Source organism: Lepidochelys kempii, chromosome 15, assembly GCF_965140285.1.
Source record: "Lepidochelys kempii isolate rLepKem1 chromosome 15, rLepKem1.hap1, whole genome shotgun sequence".
Lineage (NCBI taxonomy): Eukaryota > Metazoa > Chordata > Testudines > Cheloniidae > Lepidochelys > Lepidochelys kempii.
Genome location: NC_136394.1, coordinates 17,727,679 through 17,745,442, shown reverse-complemented (window position 1 = coordinate 17,745,442; position 17,764 = coordinate 17,727,679). Strand labels below are relative to the sequence as shown.

The 17,764-nt window shown below is 44.1% G+C and overlaps 1 protein-coding gene across 4 annotated transcripts in view; it reads right to left on the bottom strand.

Moving 5' to 3' along the window:
• LOC140898940 (uncharacterized) overlaps positions 1-16,326 on the bottom strand; it is an 82,081-nt gene extending 65,755 nt beyond the window's left edge. For all 4 annotated transcript variants that reach the window (XM_073313563.1, XM_073313560.2, XM_073313562.2 and 1 more), the window contains exon 1: positions 16,203-16,326. In XM_073313563.1, coding sequence (XP_073169664.1) covers positions 16,203-16,286 — 84 coding nt within the window. In that variant the 5' untranslated portion in view covers positions 16,287-16,326. The remainder of the gene's footprint in view (positions 1-16,202) is intronic.
• Between the last annotated feature and the right edge of the window lie 1,438 nt (positions 16,327-17,764).

The following is a 17,764-nucleotide window of genomic DNA, read 5'->3' as shown; positions in this document are numbered from 1 at the left end:
TTTTTCCTGAGTTACCTGTGCAGATGCCATACCACGGCAAGCATGGAGCCCGCTCAGGTAACCGTCACCCTATGTCTCCTGGGTGCTGGCAGACGCAGTACGGCATTGCTACACAGTAGCAGCAACCCCTTGCCTTGTGGCAGCAGACGGTACAGTACGACTGGTAGCCGTCATCGTCATGTCCGAGGTGCTCCTGGCCACGTCGGCTGGGAGCGCCTGGGCAGACATGGGCGCAGGGACTAAATTTGGAGTGACTTGACCAGGTCATTCTCTTTAGTCCTGCAGTCAGTCCTATTGAACCGTCTTATGGTGAGCGGGCAGGCGATACGGACTGCTAGCAGTCGTACTGTACCATTTTCTGCCAGGCAGGCAAGAGATGAGGATTGCTAGTAGTCGTATTGTACCATCTTCTGCCAGGCAGGCAAGAGATGAGGATGGCTAGCAGTCGTACTGTACCATCTTCTGCCGAGCAGCCATGAGATGTGGATGGCATGCAGTCCTTCTGCACCGTCTGCTGCCAGCCAAAGATGTAAAAGATAGATGGAGTGGGTCAAAACAAGAAATAGACCAGATTTGTTTTGTACTCATTTGCCTCCTCCCCTGTCTAGGGGACTCATTCCTCTAGGTCACACTGCAGTCACTCACAGAGAAGGTGCAGCGAGGTAAATCTAGCCATGTATCAATCAGAGGCCAGGCTAACCTCCTTGTTCCAATAAGAACGATAACTTAGGTGCACCATTTCTTATTGGAACCCTCCGTGAAGTCCTGCCTGAAATACTCCTTGATGTACAGCCACCCCCTTTGTTGATTTTAGCTCCCTGAAGCCAACCCTGTAAGCCGTGTCGTCAGTCGCCCCTCCCTCTGTCAGAGCAACGGCAGACAATCGTTCCGTGCCTTTTTTCTGTGCGGACGCCATACCAAGGCAAGCATGGAGGCCGCTCAGCTCACTTTGGCAATTAGGAGCACATTAAACACCACACGCATTATCCAGCAGTATCTGCAGCACCAGAACCTGGCAAAGCGATACCGGGCGAGGAGGCGACGTCAGCGCGGTCACGTGAGTGATCAGGACATGGACACAGATTTCTCTGAAAGCATGGGCCCTGCCAATGCATGCATCATGGTGCTAATGGGGCAGGTTCATGCTGTGGAACGCCGATTCTGGGCTCGGGAAACAAGCACAGACTGGTGGGACCGCATAGTGTTGCAGGTCTGGGACGATTCCCAGTGGCTGCGAAACTTTCGCATGCGTAAGGGCACTTTCATGGAACTTTGTGACTTGCTTTCCCCTGCCCTGAGGCGCATGAATACCAAGATGAGAGCAGCCCTCACAGTTGAGAAGCGAGTGGCGATAGCCCTGTGGAAGCTTGCAACGCCAGACAGCTACCGGTCAGTTGGGAATCAATTTGGAGTGAGCAAATCTACTGTGGGGGCTGCTGTGATGCAAGTAGCCCACGCAATCAAAGATCTGCTGATATCAAGGGTAGTGACCCTGGGAAATGTGCAGGTCATAGTGGATGGCTTTGCTGCAATGGGATTCCCTAACTGTGGTGGGGCTATAGACGGAACCCATATCCCTATCTTGGCACCGGAGCACCAAGCCGCTGAGTACATAAACCGCAAGGGGTACTTTTCGATAGTGCTGCAAGCTCTGGTGGATCACAAGGGATGTTTCACCAACGTCAACGTGGGATGGCCGGGAAAGGTCCATGATGCTCGCATCTTCAGGAACTCTAGTCTGTTTCAAAAGCTGCAGGAAGGGGCTTTATTCCCAGACCAGAAAATAACTGTTGGGGATGTTGAAATGCCTATATGTATCCTTGGGGACCCAGCCTACCCCTTAATGCCATGGCTCATGAAGCCGTACACAGGCAGCCTGGACAGTAGTCAGGAGCTGTTCAACTACAGGCTGAGCAAGTGCAGAATGGTGGTAGAATGTGCATTTGGACGTTTAAAGGCGCGCTGGCGCAGTTTACTGACTCGCTTAGACCTCAGCGAAACCAATATTCCCACTGTTATTACTGCTTGCTGTGTGCTCCACAATATCTGTGAGAGTAAGGGGAAGACGTTTATGGCGGGGTGGGAGGTTGAGGCAAATCGCCTGGCTGCTGGTTACGCGCAGCCAGACACCAGGGCGGTTAGAAGAGCACAGGAGGGCGCGGTACGCATCAGAGAAGCTTTGAAAACCAGTTTCATGACTGGCCAGGCTACGGTGTGAAAGTTCTGTTTGTTTCTCCTTGATGAAACCCCCCTCCCCTTGGTTCACTCTACTTCCCTGTAAGCTAACCACCCTCCCCTCCTCCCTTTAATCACCGCTTGCAGAGGCAATAAAGGCATTGTTGCTTCACATTCATGCATTCTTTATTCATTCATCACACAAATAGGGGGATGACTACCAAGGTAGCCCAGGAGGGGTGGTGGAGGAGGGAAGGAAAATGCCACACAGCACTTTAAGCACAGCACTTTAAAAGTTTACAACTTTAAAATTTATTGAATGACAGCCTTCTTTTTTTGGGGCAATCCTCTGTGGTGGAGTGGCTGGTTGGCCGGAGGCCCCCACACCGCGTTCTTGGGCGTCTGGGTGTGGAGGCTATGGAACTTGGGGAGGAGGGCGGTTGGTTACAGAGGGGCAGCAGTGGCAGTCTGTGCTCCAGCTGCCTTTGCTGCAGCTCAACCATACACTGGAGCATACTGGTTTGGTCCTGCAGCAGCCTCAGCATTGAATCCTGCCTCCTCTCATCACGCTGCCGCCACATTTGAGCTTCAGCCCTGTCTTCAGCCCGCCACTTACTCTCTTCAGCCCGCCACTTACTCTCTTCAGCCCGCCACCTCTCCTCCCGGTCATTTTGTGCTTTCCTGCACTCTGACATTATTTGCCTCCACGCATTCGTCTGTGCTCTGTCAGTGTGGGAGGACAGCATGAGCTCGGAGAACATTTCATCGCGAGTGCGTTTTTTTTTCTTTCTAAGCTTCACTAGCCTCTGGGAAGGAGAAGATCCTGTGATCATTGAAACACATACAGCTGGTGGAGAAAAAAAAAGGGACAGCGGTATTTAAAAAGACACATTTTATAAAACAGTGGCTACACTCTTTCAGGGTAAACCTTGCTGTTAACATTACATACATAGCACATGTGCTTTCGTTACAAGGTCGCATTTTGCCTCCCCCCACTGCGTGGCTACCCCCTCAACCTTCCCCCCTCCCTGTGGCTAACAGCGGGGAACATTTCTGTTTAGCCACAGGCAAACAGCCCAGCAGGAACGGGCACCTCTGAGTGTCCCTGAAGAAAAGCACTCTATTTCAACCAGGTGACCATGAATTATATCTCACTCTCCTGAGGATAACACAGAGAGATAAAGAACGGATGTTGTTTGAATGCCAGCAAACATACACTGCAATGCTTTGTTCTACAATGATTCCCGAGTACGTGTTACTGGCCTGGAGTGGTAAAGTGTCCTACCATGAAGGACGCAATAAGGCTGCCCTCCCCAGAAACCTTTTGCAAAGGCTTTAGGACTACATCTAGGAGAACCGCAAATGCCAGGGCAAAGTAATCCTTTCACATGCTTGCTTTTAAACCATGTATAGTATTTTAAAAGGTACACTCACCAGAGGTCCCTTCTCCGCCTGCTGGGTCCAGGAGGCAGCCTTGGGTGGGTTCGGGGGGTACTGGCTCCAGGTCTAGGGTGAGAAACAGTTCCTGGCTGTCGGGAAAACCGGTTTCTCCACTTGCTTGCTGTGAGCTATCTACAACCTCCTCCTCCTCATCATCTTCTTCGTCCCCAAAACCTGCTTCCGTATTGCCTCCATCTCCACTGAAGGAGTCAAACAACACGGCTGGGGTAGTGGTGGCTGAACCCCCTAAAATGGCATGCAGCTCATCATAGAAGCGGCATGTTTGGGGCTCTGACCCAGAGTGGCTGTTCGCCTCTCTGGTTTTCTGGTAGGCTTGCCTCAGCTCCTTCAGTTTCACGCGGCACTGCTTTGGGTCCCTGTTATGGCCTCTGTCCTTCATGCCCTGGGAGATTTTCACAAAGGTTTTGGCATTTCGAAAACTGGAACGGAGTTCTGATAGCACGGATTCCTCTCCCCAAACAGCGATCAGATCCCATACCTCCCGTTTGGTCCATGCTGGAGCTCTTTTGCGATTCTGGGACTCCATCATGGTCACCTGTGCTGATGAGCTCTGCATGGTCACCTGCAGCTTGCCACGCTGGCCAAACAGGAAATGAGATTCAAAAGTTCGCGGTTCTTTTCCTGTCTACCTGGCCAGTGCATCTGAGTTGAGAGTGCTGTCCAGAGCGGTCATAATGGAGCACTCTGGGATAGCTCCCGGAGGCCAATACCATCGATTTGAGTCCACAGTACCCCAAATTCGAGCCGGCAACGTCGATTTAAGCGCTAATCCACTTGTCGGGGTGGAGTAAGGAAATCGATTTTAAGAGCCCTTTAAGTCGAAATAAAGGGCTTCATTGTGTGGACGGGTGCAGGTTTACATCGACTTAATGCTGCTAAATTTGACCTAAAGTCCTAGTGTAGACCAGGGCAAGGAGATCATCTAGTCCAACCCCCTCCCTCAAAGCAGGACCAATCCCCAATTTTTGCCCCAGAGCCCTAAATGGCCCCCTCAAGGATTGAGCTCACAACCCTGGGTTTAGCAGGCCAATGCTTAAACCACTGAGCCATCCCTCCCCCCTGACAGGGCCTAAAGTTTTCCCTCTCTGTTTGGAAAGAGCCTAGCTCATTATGGGCACTACTGCAATCTACATAAATACCTGGTGGTACAACAGGTAGTAATTGGATGAAGTTAAGAGACAAAGTTTAGCCTGGCTATTTGCAGAATATTCCTGCAGTGAGAACTGTTAGGTTGTTGAATAGTCTCCCAAGGGAAGTGTGGAAGCCCCAGTACTGGAAACATTTATAAACTAGAGAAAATGCTAGTACAAGTGTACAATATAGATAAGAGTTCTGCACTGGCAGAGAAGTGGACTAGATCTGTGGTTCTCAACTTTTCCCACCATACTGCAACCCCATGTTACAATTTGAAGTTTCAGAATCCACTCCTCTCCCTAAATCTATCCAGGAAGAAAAAGGATGTTGAAAACCCTTGGTTCAGTGGGTCTTTACCACCTCTGGATTAACGTATTACATTAGAAGCAGAATTTCCAAATCCATTCTTAGAGGGTGGGGGAGGACAGGAGTTTTAACTAGCAAACAAGATCTAAAAGCAGAAATCTGTCTCTCATTAATAGCTCACGCAAACTAGTGTTACCCTATGGTATAAACTTCCAGGGTCATACAATAAGTTCAATGCAGATGCAAGTAGTCTTTGCTCATTGTTTTTTCCTCTCATCTTTACACAAACATTTGACAGCTATAAAGAAGCATACAATATACGTAAGATAACAGACACCATGGAGCGGTGGAGTTCATGTCGTTCACAAAAACAACTGGTGCCTTCTCATAGACCTTTTCTAAGTCCCAAAATTCATGGCTGATCCTTGGGAAAACAAGTTCTTGTGTGACTGTAAATGCAATAGATTCAAACCCTATTAAGTCTGGGAATTGCTGAAATGTGTATTGCTTTCTTTAGAGAGGTTCTGTGGTTTGCCATATCAAATAAGATCCTACCTCCATACAAAGCTGCCATCCTGTTTTTCCCCGCTTATTGAAGCAAATGCAATGCCAAGTGCCCTCATTCAAAAAAAAAAAAATTAATGCCTTAGAAAGAGAAACTTGTGTAATGAAGAGTTCAAGAAACCACGATCATTTGCTTCAGGGATTTAATAGGTCAATATAGGTCCTTTTTCTACTAGACTGAGCTCCAATTAACAAAACTTACACAACACACCATAGAGAAATGTAATAGTAAACGATATGACTGGTGGAAATTGGTGGGGGTGGAGAAGGAACTCTCAGAAGGTCAGTCTGGTTTTCATTTTCTAGAAATTGAACAGGCCAAAGCAGCTCAAATTAAAAAGTAAGAGAACATGGTCAGAATGTGTTTGAACCTCTCAGCAACAAAGAAAAATGTACACTAACCAAAACCTATAGAGTTTCAGTAAAATAATATTGTTTGTAGTCCAGTATAGGTCAATAGGACAAGCTTTGTATGTCCATGAAGATACATTTCGATAGGGTGTTTTTGTTTGTTTGATTGATTGATTTTAAAAAGTAGTCTTTTGTTATGGAAGTCTTTTGTTGAAAGAAAATTCAAATGACTAATCCACATACAGCTTCACTGTTCAAAATTTAAAATAAAAAAAAATTATCAAAGCAGAAACGGACTACCTGGGTAAGTCTCTTTCAAGCCTTTACTACATAGAGTTAGCGGGTGTTTTGATGACTATTTCATGGCCAAAAAAGGTTTTGAGCTTTAAAAAAAAATCCACAACTATACACACACATAAAAGTGCCTTGCAAATTAACAAAGGCTGGTTTGAGCTTGGATTTCTTTTTCAACCACATGAAGCAATTGTTCCTCATCACGGCACTTTGGATGCTTCACATGTTGGGTGTTTATGTTGTAAAACCATATGGAGAAGAAAACATTCCACATGTGAAAGCTCATCTGCAAACATTCCCTCTCGCCACTTGCACCACAGAATCATTACTGTGCCTCCTCAGATACTCTTCTTGTCACTCAAGGAAACAAGTTCAAGGTAAGGAATTAGGGATGAGGGGGCCCTTACATGAGAGGACATTTATGATGATCCTTTATTACTTAAAAACACAATTTTGGAAAATAATGTTTTGTTTACAACTACATTTTAAAATTCACTAGGTATCCAAAAATCTGTTATAGTTCAGATGTTGGTGTATAAATGGCAGCTCTTTCACCCACTTCACTGTGCCCAGGCTAATCTCTTCTTGTGTGTGCTGTAAAGGGAAATTTACAAGACTCCTGCTCTGCCAGGACTTCAGAGAGCAGGATGCTTGTAAATTTCACTTTACAGCCTACACAAAAGGACAGACTATTTGGGGGGGGAGGGGTTTGTGAAAGAGGTGGAAAATGGGGAAGCCTTAAGGGCACTGCAGCCAGAGAAAAAACTGAGCATTGAATTTGTTATTATAGGGTCCCAACCAGAGAGCAGTTTATTTTTCCTAATAAATCTGCTCCGCAGACGCCCTTTCTTCTCTCCCTTTCAAGTTATCAGGAAACTTGGAATAAGTTACTGTTACTTTTAGAAACAAGTCAAAATGTTCAGCCTACCAGGCTTGACATGGTCAAGGCCAGCCTTAAAAACAAACAGCTACATGGGGCCCTGAAACTCAAACAGGCAGGTCTTAACTCCATTTGAAAACACAACTCCCAGTCAGTCAGACACCCCGCTCCCCACCACACATACACACAGACCTATGCTGTTGGTAGCAGACCAGAGGACAAGCAACTCATGGCTTGATCCTCAGTTCCAGCAGCTTGAGGTCCCACATATTATGCAAACCCTGAAAATTATCCCTTTAAAAGGACCTGAACTATCACTCTGGGCTGAAGAATGTTCAGTAACTGAGGCAGCTCAGAGCCCTGCTAAGTAGAACATGTACAGTCAATTAACCCAGGAGGGCTCCTGCCCATCAGGTAAACTGAAGATAAGTAAGGGACTGGTGATCAGTCCACTTTAGAAAGACTCCCCTAACTCTGCAATTGCTCTGAATGGAGACCTGTGTTCCCTTTTGGTCTGATGTTGCAATCTGGCAGCTAATAAAAAAGAATGAGAAGAAAATTGGATGAAAATGCAGATAGAGTAACAGGTTATAGCTGATTCATCAATTGCTTGCATCTAATTAACTTGCCTTTGTTTGGAGCTTTGATTCCCACCCACGCCTTATACTTAAGAAGTACTGGTGATCCACATGCTCCCCAGAACTATGGGTTTCTCTTAGTTTAATTAGAGATTTGTAAAGCTCTTTGAAATCCTAAAATAAAGATGCTGTAAAAACAAAGTATTAATGACCATTCTGCCATTAAAGGTCTCCATCTAATACTGAGTACAGATGCAGGCCTGAGTGCCCCACTTCTCCAGTGTCCAACTACTACCTACAGCCAGCAGCACCTACAGCCTGATCCCAACTCACCAAAATCCAGGAGAAGACTGTAATTGACTTCAGTGGGCTTTGGATCAGGCTTCTAGAAAGAAAAGAAGCACACAAAGGGAACGTGGCTTTTTCTTCTCACACTACTTCTTCTTCTTAACATATGTACAATGTGCCTCAGGTGGCACATGACCAGGATTCATCACCAAATTTGGACCGCTGGTTAGATCATTAGCTTCCCCGGCTTGGGCCAGGTACTGACAGGGAGTTCACCGTGAATGTTGACCCATGCCCCCCCCGCACACACACACCACTTGGATCACTTCTCACTTATGTTTCATCGGGAATGGAATGAGTAGGGATGCACCTTATTGCAGAATGGAATACTGGACAATTCACTACTACAAACTGTAACAGGGATTAAGGTGTTCTCAAATGGAGTCTAAGTGATTTCAAGCAATGAAGGTACTAGTAAATAATTTGCCAGGATAACTTTTGTATAACTAGTCTACACATAACTCAAGATGCTATAGACCCACCAGTAATATTCAAGGACTTGTCCAAGCAGAAAATAATTTTGTTCTGTTAGCACCTTTCATACTCAAGGCACATCCTAACCCCTTCCTCCCATCTAATTAAGACTCAAGTGCTAATTATAGGTAGCAATATCATTAAATTTGACATTTAATGTTTAGTGTGCATAGTCCTAAGGGGCCAATGCAGAGCCATGTACTACTGCAGTATTTTAGCTTTGAAAAAAAAATCCTACAGGGCTTTAAAAATTCACAAATTAAACCATAGTAGCAGAGCAATCATGTAGGCAAATGAAGTATGCTCAACACGGAAAAGGACATAGGAGGGGGGATCTGATAACAGTCTTCAAATATGTTGGATATTATAAAAAGGATGGTGATCAACTAGTCTTCATGGCCACTGAAAGTAGAACAAGAAGAAATTGACTTAATCTGTAGCAAGGGAGATTTAGATTAGATATTAAAAAGTTTTTCCTAACTATAAGGATAATTAAGTACCGGAATAGGTCACCAACGGAGGTTGTGGAATCCTGGTCACTGGAGACTTTTCAGAACAGGTTTGCTAAACACCTTTCAGGGATGGTCAAGGTACTTCATCCTGCCTCAGCATGGGAGGGGTGGGATGGACTCGAGGATTTCTCGAGGTCCCCACTGGCCTTACATTCTGTGATTCTAGGAGGTGCTATGCTTGTTCCATTTAGGCCAGTGTTTGGTATCCACCTTCTGGTAGTATTTAGCACAAATATTTTAAAGGCAAAACAAAAACCTTAATGCCCTCATGTCTGACATATGAAAGAAGAAAAAACCCTCACACACTACTATTATTTCTTGGTTACCACAGGAAAGGTGAAAGTGTCCCCTTCTCTTTTTGAATAGTGCTATGGGATCATTTGCTTCACGCTGGACAACTACCAGAGAGTCAGAAGGGACTTTCGGTACAGTTTTCATCCCAAGGACAGTTTGTATCTCCAGTGGTGCAGGACCCCATTCACTTCTATAATGTAAGTGATTCCATATAATTTCATGATTCCTACACCGCTCCCTTGGCCTCTTGATCTACGTCAGGGTCTTGGTGGGGAAAAAAAAATCATGGTCCAACTCTAAAGAGAGTCCCATGTGATATGCAAGACTTGAAGCCAACCGTGTAAATCTTTCCAACTTTCAGCCTCCTCAATGCTTAAGTAATTAGAGTCATCAGGACTAAAACTTCTTTGGATCACATTGCTGATCAGTGTGATGTTAAAGAGAAGGAACTAGACTCAAAATATTCTCTCACACATAGAATTGCCTGGAACTAAGCATACAAACTCCAGGATCTTATTTCTCCAGAACCTCCACATGAACTTTATCCTCTAAGAGAAAATCTCTCTACATTATTCTAATTGAAATACCAGTCAGACCAGTGGCAAGATGCAGACTAACATGCATGAAAAATAAGAGTTCAATGACCTAAATCAATTATGGTTTAAGGGCACTGATTTGGACTCAGTAGGAAATATTTTCGACAGGAAAAAAGAACTAAATGGGATCATTCATTGAACTGACCTGGAAATGAAGCAGAAATGTTGTAAATAAGAAGTTCATTGCAAACCAGTTTTACATATCAGTTGGAGTGGGTTAAAAAAAGCAGAGATTTATTATATAACAAATGAAATAATGCTCCAGATTTGCGGTGTACTGAAGTGAGCAGTAAAGTAAAAGTTCCACTGCCACTACAAAACAAGTGTTACAAATTCCATTGCTGAAGATGGACCGTTTAGAAAAATTGACTTCCAAATATAAAAAAGTCATTTATAGGGACTCTGGAACCATGCATTTTGATTAATCAAGACAACCCCTGTTCTTTGTGTATATGCAAAAATAAGTGATTTAATTTACAAGGATCTGAGAGGAAAATTTAAAAAGCAACTGCAGGAGATCAGAATTAAATACTGTAGCTAGAATATTTTATTAAACTAATTATATGTACACACTAAGATTGGGGTAATCAGGTTTTGGGCTTCAGGATGTTAGGGAATTCCCCCTGTGGATTTGGGAAGCATTCACCACTCACCCCACATATAGCAGGACAATACTCTAGACTTGTATGTTAGCTACCAAGATAGGCTGGGTATCCCAACACTCCATGCAGCAAATACGAGCCAGTGCAATGGTAGCAGATATGAGTGTATTGTAAACAAAGAGGAAAGCTACTGCAGTAAAAATATTACCTGTTTTATTTAAACTTTATAATATTCTATTCCTACTGCATAGTTGCACAGATAATGGAGAGATTAATGTTCCTTAAGCTCATTGCTAGTGAAATCTTTAGCTTCTTTGAAGATGTCTTGTCTCAGCTGGCAACCAGTCTTTTATGTATTTGTAAAGTTCTGTGTACTCACGCAGTTACCAATAAAGTAATAATTATATGAAACTGAAAAGCCAGTTAAAGTGTCACTAAAATAACTCAGCATACACCTAGAGAGACAAGGTGGGTGAGGTAATATCTTTTATTGGACCAACTTCTGTCAGTGAGAGAGCTTACAGACCTCTTCACAGGTCTGGGAAATGTACTCAGTGTCACAGCTAAATACAAGGTGGAACAGCATACACCTGGCTGTCTGGCTGAAAACCAGATTAGTAATAGTAGCCCTATTCTTTATCACTTCCACTATCCAATTGTTAGCTGTTATTTTAGCAAGAGGCATTCTTCTGAGTACAGGACACATCTGGAGATACCTGAATGAGCTACCTATTTTACCTACTGCAGTGGTTGAATTGCAATAGACTTTAACTATTGTGCATTCTTTTAAGTGTCTAAGGTTTTATATACTCTACTGTCTAAGGTGAATATTTTGCTGCTCCAGTTGCATAATTTACTAATTCAGATGCATGCTTGGTTGATCTGGCAGGATGCTGTCGTTCAGTAGTTGAGATTCCGGATACATTGCCAATTGTCCAGCACGCTTTGTTGATCAGCTGCAGACTTTAATAGCTGAAATTTCATACACTTTACTAATCAGGACACATTCTTTTCTAATTGAGGTGCATATTTTTGTAGTTTAACTTTTTAATACTTGACTGGTCTTGGGAAGCATTCTGCTCCCACTGAAGACTATGGCAAAATTCCCACTGGTTTCAATGGGGCGGGATCAAGTCCCTAACTAGAGAATCTGGGATAGCAGAAGACCCCTTTCACTTTTTTTTTTTAAATTAAACACCCTTTTTGAATGCAGCAAGTGGATAGCAGTATATCATAGGAGGGCTTATGTTTGGATAAATATAGATCTTGTCTTTTAGGATTTTATTAATGGAACTGTACTTCACACAGATTAGGAATTTTGACTGCCTGGCTATTTGTTTGGCTTCAAAGTTATATTTTCTCCAGGATAAACAATCCATTGATCTTCAGATCTTGTTCCACTTGCTGTAGACAAACAGGAACAACAATCTCCATCACGTCTTCAGTATCTCCTTCATTTGATTTTTAGCTTTTTTTTTTTTCTTGTTAATGTAGTGCTTGGTTCACATTCCTGGAGACAGAATTCTATTTATCCACAAACCAGATACAGGCTTCAAACAGTCCAAGTTTCTCCACGTGGACTTGCCAGTGTGCCTCAACTCTGACCTGGACAGACCACCTCCAAGGGTGAAAGGGCAGTTCAGTCTCTCTGGCCCACACGATCTTTGACCTCTGTATCGAAACCAACATGGGGACCAGTCAGTGTCAATTTTGGTCATAATTTTTAATGACGTGAACTAGATGCCACCTAAAAACAATTCATTTATTGCAGGACATAATACAGTTTCCAGACAGCAAGAGCTTTTGTCTCTGCTAACTTGAATTGGATTTGAGCCATCAGCCTAGAGGAAAACTACAAATCCAACTCTTTAAGAATCCGAATCCAACCAAAAAGGATAAAAAACAATAACACTTCCAGTCTGAGGACCATAACACAATCCTTGATAATACCAAGCAAGTTCCGCTGTCTCACATACACACACGCTGCAAGGCAGTTTTCAAAGACCTGTGCTGAGATTCCATTACAGGATGCCGACTGAGGTTAGTGAGACTTGAATAGATGCATAGATATCATTCTGAAGAAAGAAAAGGCACCTTAGAGACTAACCAATTTATTTGAGCATAAGAAGATTGTCCTGTACTGTCATGCAAATTTACAGACCATATGCAATCAAAAAGGGTAAGTTGACGTCACAAGATGTAAAGTCTGTGCGGGAAGCTGCAACTGGATTCAGTGTGCTACCATTAAAAAGGCATCTTCTTTAAAAATCAGTACATAGCTAGATTAAACACCTTAAAGGAAATCAAACTGCGAGATTTCAAAGTGTGTGAACAATGGAAGTTGATCAGCAAAGCTGTTTTGCATCTACCAAAATATACAGCTTGTGCAAACATTCTTCCATGCCCCACCCACATGCAGAAGCCTGTAACTCAGCTAATACTAATTCCATCTAACTATATGGAAGAAATTATAATGCCAAACTAGTTCAGAAGTATGTAAAAAAATCAGGCAACTAGTGAATTATGCAGCTCAATAAGAGAAGCATGCAGTTGGACCAGAGAGGTGTGCATCCACATTAACAAAACAGATAATAAGCTATGTACCTTGTTTAGTAAATGATGCAATTCTATATAAAGAGTATTCAATTATTTTTTACAGAAAGATAACTGCCATACTTTAGTTATCTCGGTATAAAATCCTATTAGAGAGTGTAGAGACAAAGCATCTGTGCTTTTTACAACAAGGTAGTTAGGTGAGTCAGTGCTGTACCCTCCCACCCATGGTAAACCAGGCAAGGTCAATCCTGTGGTCAAATTCAAATCAAGGTCAAATCCTGTGGTCAAATCTCTATTGGGATTTTACAGCAGGATAGCTAACATGTGTGAGTTATCCTAAATTTAAAAAGCAGAACTTTTTTAAGTAGTGAAGACAGAGCTTTACATGCAACTTTTCTTATAACAAGGTGGTTGGGACAGAAAACAAAGATTCCATACCTCCTAGTTATCTCAGAGCCATTAACACTTGTTCTAAAAGGATCTAATCTAGCTTCTACTGAAGTCAATGGCAAAAGTCTTGTTGACTTCAGTGAGACCAGGATTACCTATTATTTCATCAAAATGGTTAGTGACCATTTCTTGTTCAAGTGACTGTGCATTGCACAAGGATATGTACATATTCAAGCTCCCTCAAGGAACCATAAAGCTGATGCTTTTCTGTCCCGACCTATTTAATATGTCCCATCTTATACCTGTGTCCCTTTAGGGGAGGCACCACACATGGCCATTTACATTGTTTAAACCCTGTTTGTATTCTGGATTACATGCACACAATTAGGGAAGTAATAATAGATAGCAAGGCAAGTGATTACACCAGGCTACCCACATGTCTCAAGTGCTTTATAAATCACTTTATAAATCAAAGGGTAGGTTAATTCTACTGATTAGGTTCTGTTATTTCTATTGTAAACTTCATTTCATGTTATTGCTTTTATGTTTGGGGCAAATTTTTTTGTGTGCAATCCAGAGTCTGAATTAGCCAAATTATTTTTTCTGGCCCATTTTATACACAATATATTATCATAAACAGATAAGCTATTACCAGCAGGAGAGTGGGGTGGGAGGAGGTATTTTTTCATGCTTTGTGTGTATATAAAAAGATCTTCTACACTTTCCACACTATGCATCCCATGAAGTGAGCTGTAGCTCATGAAAGCTTATGCTCAAATAAATTGGTTAGTCTCTAAGGTGCCACAAGTCCTCCTTTTCTTTTTGTGAATACAGACTAACACGGCTGTTACTCTGAACCTATCATAAACTAGTAATCCTTCTCTTCAAGTCATCTCCAAAGTATAGATAAGGGGAAACTGTATGCAATATCTGAATCCTCAGCCTTAAGGCTTGTGTACCTGGGAGATTTTTCTAGTTATACTATTATTCTAGTTATAATGAAACCACTGTAATTTCTGCATGTGGACACACTTATTCCAAAATACAAGTGGCTTTTTGCAGTTCACCTTAACCCTTTCCAAAATGACAGACTAAACTGGAAAGAGGCACTCTTATTTTAGAATAACTCCTCTTGTGGAATTATACAGGTGTAACTACAGCAGTTTAAATTCATACCCTACCTTATGCAAACAAACCCTTACTGTTTCCTGCACACTGCTCAGCCTGCTAAGGCACAAATATGGGTTAGAAATACAAAAATGAGTACAAGATACATTACAATAAGGGATTACATTTCCTTCGTATACATTGTGCTCTCTACAATCTCAAATTTCATCACTTGGCATTTCTGAGGTCAATAATTCAGACATGAAAGCAAGATATTACAAGCTAGAAGTGGGCCAAATTTGGATATAAAACAATGAACTGCTGAGAAAGATAGTATTCACAGTAGAGAATATGCAGTTTGAAAAGCAAGCCACATGATATGTAAAATCTTTGGGACAAAGGCTTTTGCTTTTTATTTTTCTGTACAGCACCACACATGTTTTGGGCACTAGTAACACAAGCAAGCAGAGACATCGAAATATGTTAAAAATTAACCAGAAAAAGAGGTCCAGTAGTGTAGTACAGTGGTTGAAACAAGTCTTTGGGCTCAATGCTGAGCCCTGCTATGACCCCTTTGTACTGCACTGGCAATCCCTGCTTGGCAGATTGGCTCCTACCCTAGTTTCGAAGTGATCTAGCCCCCTGCTGCTCTCAGCTTCAGAAAGCCACATCTGACTCTCCCGTGGGGTACCCCCACCTCAGCAGCATGAGCTCTTGGAGTCAGAACACAAGCGTTCTAGGTCTGGCTCTGTCACACTGGTGTGACCAGGGATAATGTACAGCCTCTCTACCTCAGGTCCCCCATCTGTACAATGGGGATAACAACACCTGATGCCATTCCAAAGGATTAGGGTGAGTAGTGCAGCTCTTGGGAAAATATGCAGCAATATTTTATATATAGTCTGATCATTAGCTTGAGAGCTTGTAGGCGGCATGGCTTTTGTCTCCCAGGCCCTCTCAAGACACAGCCAAGAGCCAGGAGCTCTCGGTCAGTTTCACAACTAATTAATTGGCTCCAGCAGTTCACTGTCATCTTACCAGTCCCTCCCACTGAGCACTAATCGGGCTTTCCAACGACTGCACTGGCTGCAAGGCGTGAAAAGCCTGTTAGATCTGAGACTTGGTCAAGCACTTGCAACTTAATTAAAAAAAAAAAAAGTCAACGTGTCCCGGCGGAACTTTTCGCACATCTCCGCGCAGTTTAGTACAGAGGCGAGGCAGGGAGATGCGGGGGAGGGTAGGGGGAAGAGGCTGGTGTTATTAGATGAGAAAGGGAATAGGTTAAATATCGCCCGGGGGTGACAAAGCCTTGACAAAGCGGCAGCAGCTCTCTCTCTCCCTCTCACACATGGGCACCATTTGCACATCAAAGCATTTCCCTCCCCGCCAGAGCCGTCACCGAGCCCTTCGCAAACAACCCCAGCCAGACGTGCCCGGGCACCTTCCCCTTCCAGCGAAACCAACCCCTGCTCCAACCCCAGTCCCGCTCCCGCCCCAGCCACGGCAGAGCCGCGGGTCTACCCCCCAACGCCTGGGGGAGTGGGGAGCAGGGCAGAGAGGGGAGGACCAGCCCCGTTTACCTTGCCGTTGGCAGCCCGTAAGCAGAACGCCACTGCTGTCAGGAAGAGCCACCCCGAGCTGGACTGGGCGAAAGTTTTGTCCATGGTGGCTGGATCCTGATGCTCTGTTCGCTGTTGCTGCGTGCTGTGCGCTGGCTGCAGGGAGCGGAGGCTGGAGCAGCTGTTCCTAATACCTACCCCCCCCTCCTCCCCAGCCTGGACCTCCCCCCTTTTCCTCTCTGCCTCTGTCCCACTCCTAAACGCCCTCCCTCCTCCTGCGCTGTATTTCTCCCCCTCCTCCAGGGAGTCACCTGTATGGGGCAAGAGAGAGAGAGGTCTTGCATTTTCCTCCCCACACATTGCCCTGTGCCCCCCAAAGGAGCAGGATGGAAACGAAGCGGGATTTCAGCCTGGGAGAAACCGAGCGTGATTTTCTTCAGCTCTGGGAGAGACTCACAGGGGGCTACTAGGGTTGAAAGCAGGGAGGAGGGTGTCGTGTGAGAGAGAGAGAAAGAAAGGGAAAGAGCTGCACAGATGTTCCCCTGTCCCCCCACTTCTTGGTACACACGCGGTTCTTTGAGGGTAATTTAACTGATTGACAGTTCGGGGATGGGGGAGCTAGGGTAATCAGATAGCAAGTGTGAAAATGTGAAAAGGGGTAGGGGGTAATAGGCACCTATATAAGACAAAGCCCCTACAATCAGGACTGTCCCTATAAAATCAGGATATCTGGTCACCCTAGGGAGAGCTCTAACAAATTCTGGCTTTCTCAACAGAACACACTTAAGAGTAGGTACAGCCACCCCAGCCAAACCAAATCCTGGTGCAGTGAGTCCCCGTTAGGGGTTGGGGTGCCTATGGATCCTGGGGCTTGGCAGGGAAAGGTATTTTTCTGGTAGATCATTGTTGCTGTTGGGCAGAGACTCCCCTGGCCCAACAAGTGCTGCCCAATTTCTTTATATGGGAATAATCTACTAACAAGGTGGTTGTGTAGATCTGAGATTGCTGATGCTCTGCTCTTTCCCCACTCTCTGAAGTGGAATAGGATAGCAAGCTCTTTGAGGAATAGGAGAATCAAGCAAGCACTGACTTTTCCATCACACACCACCACACCCCTATGTTTTCTGAAAAAAAAAAAGAGAATGTAAAATAGTCTTCCACCAAACACATAGCAGCAGTAGTAACATTGCAGTAGGATCTAGGGATCCTGATGATAGACCAGAATCCCATTTTGCTAGGTGCTACACAAAATAAAAAGTCAGTCCCTGCCTCTAGGAACTTACAATCTAGTATAAAACAAGAGGCAACAGGCGGATACAACAGAACAGATATGTGGAGCGCAAGGAAACAATAAGACAAAACTGCATGAAAAGCAGTGTTACCACACACCAGCTGCATAACCATTGTCAAATTTGTCGTAGGCATCACAGCAGAGGAGAGTTTTAAAACACATAGTGGTTTTATGTATGTTTTCCACTATATATTCTCCCTGCTCCCATAATGCAGCCAGGGTACAGAAGAGCCACTAATCTAGCTAGCACAAGTAGCAGTAGCAGTGTAGACGTGGTGGCGTAGACATGGAC